This window comes from Lactuca sativa, chromosome 5, assembly GCF_002870075.4.
Source record: "Lactuca sativa cultivar Salinas chromosome 5, Lsat_Salinas_v11, whole genome shotgun sequence".
Lineage (NCBI taxonomy): Eukaryota > Viridiplantae > Streptophyta > Magnoliopsida > Asterales > Asteraceae > Lactuca > Lactuca sativa.
This window is the reverse complement of record NC_056627.2, coordinates 73,187,950-73,197,910: the sequence shown is the minus strand read 5'-3', so window position 1 is coordinate 73,197,910 and position 9,961 is coordinate 73,187,950. Positions and strand designations below refer to the sequence as shown.

Sequence of the window (9,961 nt, the reverse complement as noted above, 5' to 3'; positions counted from 1 at the left end):
GTTCGAATGAGAAGTGTTTCTATATATAAATTCTGAAAACAAGGCCAACTCGACGAGTTTTTAAGAACAACTCGTCGAGTTTTTTCGATAATTCGCGTATACAACGTGTACGGCAAGGCATCTTCGAATCTGGAACATTCTGACCAACTCATCGAGTTTTTTCAGAATCAACATTTTCTCAAAACAAGAAAGTCTTCCGAAATTGTATCTAGTTTTCAGAACATTTTGAATCTCGTCAATCGGAGTTACGGTTCATGAGATAAGGCAAAAACAATGACGAGGGGTCAAGCTATCCAGCAACATCCTTCTTTCTCAAAAATTCAAGATCCAAGCTTTCAATCACCAATTCCGCTTCCTTTTCCTTCCGAGCATGTCTTTATTGCTAAAAATGAAATATTTAAGATAATTAAGCACCTTTTGTTCATTAAATGAGATAAAAACAACATAAAGTATTAAGATAATGCATGAATTTTATAACTAAATATGCCCATATCAAGAGGTTAGTGAGAACATATTCACCAGCACATGAGTAAAGAAGGGAATTGTGAACCAGAGAATGAGGTTTAATGATTATTATGTTCATTAACATCAAAATCATATAGAAACCCATGAATACTACTTGTAACAAAAAGAATCATTGCAGACCATTTACAATAATACCTATAAGTTGCAAACAAGAGCTTCTACTCAGACATTTGAGAGAACAAAATAAAATTTGAAAATGTCAACCAAAGAGCCACTAATAAATTTAAAGCATAACATGATTGTTACCTGAAGCCGATTAATCTTCTCTAAGGTTTTGAGTATCCTGAAGCTTTTCTTTCCATACAAATTGAAGCTAGTTCAAATAACACAAATCTATTTAGCGCTAAAATCGAAAAACAAAAAACAAATCGAAATTGGTTCAAGATTTTAAACTAAATGTGTGTGTGTGAGAGAGAGAGAGAGAGAGAGACATTGCCATCTAGCCAATACATCAACCAATAAAAATCGATTTTGTTTCCCTCCTTTTAGCATCGCTTGTTTTTTATTCTTGAGCAGGTTGTGATGATTGTTCGGTGGTGGCCTTAATGGATGGTTGTCATGGTGAAATAGCAGTTATGCAAGTGTAGCAATCATGCTAATCATGGCGGGGTAGGGGAGAGGTTGTTGGCGGTGACTTAGGGTTATTTTAGATATATGGGGAGCGAATTCCATCGATAAACACAGAAATATTCAAATCTTGAAATGGGATGAGGGGTTTCTGATGTGATAACCCTACCTTCAATGAATAGGGAACTGCAAGTCTATAATCCATTATAAGGAGATTTGATTTATATATGAAGCCCATCGAATTTTAAAACTGGAATGTATCAAGATTTCTGAAATCTTGCTAATAGATAGAATTCAAACTATTTTGCCTGATTTGTTGAATATAAACAATCAGTAATCGGTAATTGAGGAATGTATGCAAATTTTATGGGATATGATTGATCTTAAGGTAGACACAAAATGAGCGGGAATCAAGGTTCTAAATAACGTAAGGCGTGACTTGGCGACAATGTCAAGCCTCAAACTTTTCCGAGCCTTAGCGAGTCATGACGTTTGTAAGGCGTGACTTAAGGCGGCAATTATCTATATAATTAATATTTTTATATGTATTTTCAACTATTATTCATTTTCATACACATATATGAGTTAAGGCGGCGTTTTGGCAAAGCTTGGCGGTAGGTGCAAGCCTTGGAGCCGTGGCGCGCTATGGCGGAGCCATGACGAGCTTTTTAGAACCTTTGGGTCGGGAATGTAAAACAAAGGGTGAACTAAAACATGACACGTGGCATGAAGGAGGTGTAGAAAGAAGACATGTGGCTCCTTAGAGAGTCTTTTATTAGGAAGAGAGATATACCAAGAATGAAGTAATTGCATTATTTTTTATTTTTGTGATTATTGTTTATGCTTTTTTTTAAAAAAATATTTTTACATTTTTTAAAAACTTGAATTATTACTAAACGGATATCCATTGGAAATTCCAAAGCGGAATTTTTTACCCGAACCCGTCAGACATTTGGTGGGTCGGAGGCGGGGATGAGTGTGGGGATCGGAGGTCGGGTACGAGAATGCAAATTACAGTCACCGCTAATATCTACCTTTGTTTGCATCCATAGATCCAGATCCAGCACTCAAGATCTGATGACTGATTTCGATGTCACATCAAAAGTATTTTAAAATGTTTTGTTTACGACCAATTTTGAAAACAAAAAGATACAACTTTTCATAAACACAGTTTGAAATGATTTTTTCTTAAAAATATGAAAAGTTGGGGTTTTGCGTAATATTCTTAGTAGGTTGTGAAAATGTTAAAGAAACAAAAGTAAGATGCTATTTTAAGTTTTCAATTAAAGAAATAGATAATTATGAGCACATTTTCTTTAAAACGTGATAGTTTTGGCAAGGTCAATGATAAAAAAAATGACCATTTCACATCAAATCATAATTGTGCAAAATATGTATTTGTAGGGAATTGTTTAAGCAATGTACTTAGGCATTTTGACACCATGTAAAACTAGTTTACATTGAGCACATTTTGGTGGAAATACTTTAATTTTTAATTTGTTTTATAATAATTGTATTTCTATGATTGAGTGTGGTTGGTTTTTTTAGTCTATTTAATTTTAAATTTAATTATACAATATCTTCTTTTCATTAATTTATACATAAATAACGTTACCCTTATCCTCAAAACATTTTGCACATCAATTTGAATAAAACATTACAAAGTTATAGACAAATCATTTAACTCTATAAATTAATAAATGTTTGAAAATCGTTGATCTATGATTATGATTTTGAAGTATCAATATTCTTTTAACTTATTAACTGCGGTATCCAGGAGTTATCAACTAGTTATCAAACATACATTCAAACATCATTGGTATTAAACACATCATCACCAAACATCATCACGGGTTAATTATAAGAGCTTTTCATTAAAAATTTCTTGGAGCATCATCACCGGACTTTCTTACCCAATTTTAACTTCAATTAAGATTCTCTCTAACTTTTTTTTCCTTATCCTCATCAAAATTTCAGAAGTGGGTCTTACTCTAATATCCTCATGAACTTGGACATTAACAATATCCTCTTCACCCTTAGTTGGAGTGACTTGCATATCACCAAATCCTCTTCTATTTCTACACCACTAGATTGAACATCATTTGGAGTAACTTGCACATCAGTTGGAGTAGTTTTCATCTCAACTGGAGAGTGGCTACAATGATGGGAGATTATATTCTAAATTGGCGTGACATTCTGGATTGTATATTTACCGGAGTTATTAATTTCCTTGACTTTGCTGCAAGAAATTGTCCTAGAAAACGCAAGTTATTCACTACAATCACCTGCTGTGCTATCTTTTGTGATGTATTTGGACAACGGGGAACGACAAGATATTCAACAATATTATCACTCATTTTCTGAAAATTGCAGATTATGTTATTTTTCTTTTATATATTTTGTGCAACCATAAGAGTAAATTGCAGATTATGAATTTTTATGATTTGATTTTTAATTCAATTAGCAATATAAATTATATACACGGAATTTAAAAGGTGACATCAGCAAAAACAAGCACCGACAGCCACTTAAGTGTCGGACAGAATTAACCGGCTGACACCGGTAAACACAACAACTACACCCTGTCAACAGCACAATATTACCCAAGAGAGAGAACACCGGTGAGAGGTGACGACTGTGGATGGTGACCAAGTTACAGCAAAATTCGCACGTGGCTTGATATAAGTGGTTGTTTAAATCTAAAGTCAAAATCTAGACTTGGTGAAGCCGAGCCGAGCTGGCCACCGTTTCCCGGCAACCGGTTACACCGGTATAATTGTTTTATTACACAACTGTGCAAATAAAATAATCCAAAAGGTAATGGTTTATATCAAGTGAGAGGAGAAGCCTACTCAAGAAGATATCCCAAAATGGCCGCTTGAAGATTCAAGACGATGCCCATGTGATTTCGACAAAAAAACCCATCTCAAATTCCTCTTTCCTTCTTAAGATCTCACGTCAACTCATAGAATACCTCGAATTTCATTTGATCTTATTTGGGTTTATCGATTCATCCTCTGTTTCTTCTTTAATTGGAAGAGATGGAGGCGAATGCCGGATTGGTGGCTGGATCGCATAAGAGGAATGAGTTGGTGAGAATAAGGCATGATTCTGATGGAGGGGTATGTGTTTTCACTTTTTCATTAATACCTTATGTCTTTGAACTGAAATTTGATTTGTTTGTGTAGATCTAATCGTTAAGTGACGCATAAGTGTGTAACAGTGAAATACTGATACGAGTTTTACTTAATTCAATTTTGTCAATTTGATTTAGATCTAAGTGTAATCAGCTCAGTAGTGACTGCTTATGAATTTTGATACACGAGTTCGTCTTTCCCTTTTTGTATTTTCGGCTGCTTTTCGTTGATTTGACATGTGAACTGATTCGTTAGTTCACGTTCTTCCTCAACGATTGCATAATTAAGCCACTTTTTGATTCGGGATTCGATAATCCTACTTCAGATTTGGTTTTCAGGAGTTTTGATTTGTGGAAAACTGTTGAATAACTATTCATTTTGTTCATTGATCATGCAGCCAAAGCCATTGAAGAATTTAAACGGACAGATATGCCAGATTTGTGGCGACACAGTAGGCCTCACCGAAACCAATGACATCTTCGTTGCTTGCAATGAGTGTGCGTTCCCTGTATGCAGGCCATGTTATGAGTACGAAAGGAGAGATGGAAATCAATCTTGCCCTCAATGCAAGACTCGATACAAAAGACACAAAGGTTAGCAAGCTTATACCTTATAGCTCATGTTCATCAAAAACCTAATGTAGTAATTGAAGTTATGAATTTAGAATAATGGTAATGATATCTTTTAGGGAGCCCTCGAGTTGATGGTGATGACGATGAGGATGATGTTGATGATTTGGAGAATGAGTTTAATTATCCTCAAGGAAACAAGGGTAGACGTCAATGGCAGGGAGATGATCCTGATCTTTCTTCTTCTGCTAGACATGATTCTCAACAACCAGTTCCCCTTCTCACTAATGGCCAACAAGTGAGTGATGATTCTTGTAAATCTTTCCTTTTTACAATATATTAATCGATCATTTCTCTTCTATTTTCAGGTATCTGGTGAAATTCCAAGTATTACACCAGACAATTTATCAGTAAGAAGTACTTCAGGCCCATTAGGCCCAGGTGACAAGCATGCTCATTCACTTCCATACATCGACCCCAGACAACCAGGTGCCTTTTTTTACTACAAATACTACCAAAAAAACACGATTTTTTTTTATGTATTAATAAGTTTATAAGATCACAGAAATTTGACATTTAACATATGGTATCGTTTGTTGTAGTTCCTGTGCGAATTGTGGACCCATCAAAAGATTTGAATTCTTATGGGCTTGGGAATGTTGACTGGAAAGAAAGAGTGGAAGGGTGGAAGCTAAAACAGGAGAAGAATATGATGCAGATGACAAATAGATATGGTGGTGAAGGAAAAGGAGGTGAAATTGAAAGGACTGGATCTAATGGTGAAGAATTGCAAATGTATGCATCTTTTAATCTAAAAGATACCAATTTTAAAAAACTTTTAATCTTGTTTCTTATGTTGATCTGATTTGTTTTTGATAGGGCTGATGATGCTAGGCAACCACTGAGTCGAGTTGTTCCCATTTCATCAACTCACTTGACTCCATATCGAATTGTGATTATTCTTCGGTTGATTATTTTGGGTTTCTTTTTGCAATATCGTGTCACTCATCCTGTGAATGATGCATATCCTTTGTGGTTGGTGTCTGTTATTTGTGAGATTTGGTTTGCTTTATCATGGATTCTTGATCAGTTCCCAAAATGGTACCCTGTGGAACGTGAGACCTACCTTGACAGGCTGGCATTGAGGTATTGTTTTTTTTTTCTTTTTTTTAAATTCCAAAATATAATAGTGGTTATTTTTGTGATTAGCCCTAAAACAAATGAGGGCAGATTTGTAAAGAAGTTAGCCCTTAATGTTGAAAGTCTCATTCTTTTCCTCATTTCTGCATTAAGTGAAAAATAAACACTTGCTTTTGATTCAACATCCTTTCTAGACAAAAGGGTAAAATCGTCATTTACATGGTGATACAGCACTTAATCCAGACAACATCATTTATCCATACTATGCAACATTTAATGGAAAGAATAATTAACATGCCCTAAAACCTGTACTCATCAAATCAAGTCCATTAGTGATTAGACAAAAGGGTAAAATGGTCATTTTACTTGTTGTTGCAGATATGATAGGGATGGGGAGCCATCACAGCTAGCACCAATCGATGTGTTTGTGAGTACAGTGGATCCATTAAAAGAGCCTCCTTTGATCACAGCAAACACAGTTTTATCAATTCTAGCTGTTGATTATCCTGTTGACAAAGTCTCATGCTATGTATCTGATGATGGTTCTGCCATGTTATCATTCGAGTCCCTCTCTGAAACCGCAGAGTTTGCAAGAAAGTGGGTCCCGTTTTGCAAGAAACACAGCATTGAACCCAGAGCACCCGAGTTCTATTTTGCTCAAAAAATTGATTATCTCAAGGACAAGATTCAGCCTTCTTTTGTCAAGGAACGTAGAGCAATGAAGGTAACTAAATGTCTTAAAAGTAGTTTTTTTTTTTTCTTTAAAAGTTGCTTATAAAATATTTGATGACATGACAGAGAGAGTATGAAGAGTTCAAGGTGAGAGTAAATGCTCTTGTAGCCAAAGCACAAAAGATGCCAGAAGAAGGTTGGCAAATGCAAGATGGAACTCCTTGGCCTGGAAATAACCCTAGGGATCATCCTGGAATGATCCAGGTAATTAACAATTTTAACTTCCAAGAAAAGAATATATAATTACATTTTACATTTTTTTTTTCTCATTTTCCATAAATATCTGTATTTGTTTATAGGTGTTCTTAGGACACAGTGGAGGCCTTGATACTGATGGCAATGAACTTCCACGTCTTGTTTATGTTTCTCGTGAGAAACGTCCCGGTTTCCAGCATCACAAAAAAGCCGGTGCTATGAATGCTTTGGTTTGTTCACTTTTCTCTCTTATCACCTTTTTTATATGTGAAAAAGACGTAAATGCCCTCCTCATCCTCATCATCGAATAAAAAGTTTGCCATCACACATTGATGGGACGCGACACAACAAGCTTTCAATGATGAGGATGAGAAGGGTATTTATGTCTTTTGCACACACGCCTTTTTGAGTGTGCCCAAGTGTAGAAGGTTACTTTTTTGTTATTAATGGTTTATTTAATCGGCCCTTTTTTATTCACAGATACGAGTATCTGCGGTTTTGACAAATGGCGCGTATTTATTGAACGTCGATTGTGATCATTACTTCAACAATAGTAAAGCTCTTAAAGAAGCTATGTGTTTCATGATGGATCCTGGTTATGGAAGGAAGACATGTTATGTTCAATTCCCACAAAGATTTGATGGAATTGATTTGCACGATCGATATGCTAATCGCAACATTGTCTTCTTTGATGTATGTTTCCTTAATTTTTTTCTTCTTTCCATTTACCATTTTTTACATAAATGATGTTTAAAAAAGATATAGCTTACCAGATTAAGTCGTGTGTGTGTGTGTTTTGTAGATCAATTTGAAAGGGCTGGATGGGATTCAGGGTCCCGTGTATGTGGGGACGGGTTGTTGTTTCAATAGACAAGCTCTTTATGGATATGATCCGGTGTTGACCGAGGTTGACTTGGAACCAAATATTATTGTCAAAAGTTGTTGTGGTTCACGAAAGAAAGGAAGAAATAGTAACAAGAAATATATCGATAAAAAGAGAGCCATGAAAAGAACTGAATCAACCGTTCCCATTTTCAATATGGAAGATATGGATGAGGGTGTTGAAGGTTTGCACTTTTTATATATATATATATATATATATATATATATATATATATATATATATATATATATATATATATATATATATATATATATATATATATATATATATATATATATATATATATATATATATATATATATATATATATACTGTAAAACTATGAAGTTTTATTTAAAAATTATATATAATTTTATCAGGATATGATGAGGAGAAGTCGCTACTTATGTCACAAAGGAGTTTAGAAAAACGCTTTGGTCAATCTTCGGTGTTCATTTCTGCTACTTTTATGGAGAATGGAGGCATTCCACCAACCACAAATCCTGCTACCCTTTTGAAAGAGGCTATCCATGTTATTAGTTGTGGTTATGAGGACAAGACTGAATGGGGTAAAGAGGTAATTTTATCTTCTAATCTTTTGAAAATGACCATTTTACCCTTTCACATGATATGACTAATCTTGGTTAACATTCATTTCACAGATTGGATGGATTTATGGATCGGTGACAGAAGATATTTTGACTGGATTCAAGATGCATACAAGAGGATGGATTTCAATCTACTGTATGCCACCACGTCCTGCTTTCAAGGGTTCAGCTCCTATCAATCTTTCTGATCGTTTGAACCAAGTGCTTCGGTGGGCTTTAGGCTCCATTGAGATTTTATTGAGTAGACATTGTCCCATTTGGTATGGGTATAATGGTAAATTGAAACCTTTGGAAAGGCTCGCATACATCAATACGATCGTGTATCCTCTCACCTCTCTCCCACTAATTGCTTATTGTGTTCTTCCTGCTGTCTGCCTTCTCACTGGAAAGTTCATCATTCCTGAGGTATGTTTATTGTTTCCCACTCAAACTTTCATGTTAATTTCGAATATGAAAGATACAGAATTGGATCATAAAATCTCATCTAATTCTTGCCTGATCGTCTTTACAGATTAGCAACTACGCTAGTATGTGGTTTATTCTTCTCTTTATCTCCATTGCCGCTACCGGAATCTTAGAGCTCCGGTGGAGTGGTGTAAGCATCGAAGACTGGTGGAGAAACGAACAATTTTGGGTCATTGGTGGCACCTCCGCTCATCTCTTCGCTGTTTTCCAAGGTCTACTCAAAGTCCTCGCAGGAATCGACACAAATTTCACCGTCACATCAAAGGCAAACGACGAAGACGGTGATTTTGCAGAACTCTACATCTTCAAATGGACGGCTCTCCTCATCCCGCCAACCACCGTCCTGATTCTGAACCTAGTCGGAATCGTCTCCGGCGTCTCTTCAGCCATCAACAGCGGGTACCAGTCATGGGGTCCGTTGTTCGGGAAACTGTTTTTCGCGATTTGGGTTATCGTTCATTTATATCCTTTCCTCAAGGGTTTGTTGGGTAGACAAAATCGGACACCCACCATCGTTATCGTGTGGTCGATTCTTCTTGCTTCGATTTTCTCGCTGTTGTGGGTGCGGATTGACCCGTTCACCTCGGATGACTCGCTGGATGCGGCTCGTGGGCAATGTGGGATTGATTGTTAGGGTTTTGACGTTTTGTGATTTTTGTTTAGTATATATATAAACAACAAATCTATCGTGTCGTGGTTAAAAGAAAATACCAGACGTGCAGTTTATATATTTATTTTCTTTTAATTTTGGTGAGTTTGTGTAGGAGTTGTATTCGTTTATTTATAGAACTTTTTTCTCATTTCATTGGTGGGTTGGTGAATAGGTTTCGAACAAGTTGTGAAGTTGAACAAGGTTCTCGATTTGATAATACCTACGTTTTATATTTAAGTGAGTTTACATACAGAATGATGAATTGAAGATTCTCTTGTTGATTGATTCTTATTTACTATTTGATCCTTCGTTATATCTATTTGATTGGAAGCCATTCACTATCGGTGAGTAAAGTGATTTAATGAACTTCGAAATATTTTAGGAATTTTTAGGAAAAATCTTCAATTAAAAAAAAGTTTTGTTAGCAAGAGGTTAAAACGTTTAGTTTAAACAAAAGTTTCGAATTCAAAAACTATTTCTTTCAGTTT

General features: G+C 35.5%; 1 protein-coding gene across 1 annotated transcript; it reads left to right on the top strand.

Annotated features, from left to right (window-relative positions):
* The first annotated feature begins 3,918 nt into the window (after positions 1–3,918).
* Positions 3,919–9,710, top strand: LOC111908040 (cellulose synthase A catalytic subunit 1 [UDP-forming]). Its single transcript, XM_023903860.3, has 14 exons — positions 3,919–4,214; positions 4,627–4,822; positions 4,918–5,096; positions 5,167–5,287; positions 5,401–5,593; positions 5,678–5,944; positions 6,317–6,662; positions 6,737–6,874; positions 6,970–7,095; positions 7,346–7,558; positions 7,668–7,932; positions 8,129–8,325; positions 8,411–8,761; positions 8,868–9,710. The coding sequence occupies exons 1-14, from the start codon at positions 4,134–4,136 to the stop codon at positions 9,453–9,455; spliced, it is 3,261 nt and encodes a 1,086-aa protein (XP_023759628.1). The 5' UTR covers positions 3,919–4,133; the 3' UTR covers positions 9,456–9,710.
* Positions 9,711–9,961: the final 251 nt, after the last annotated feature.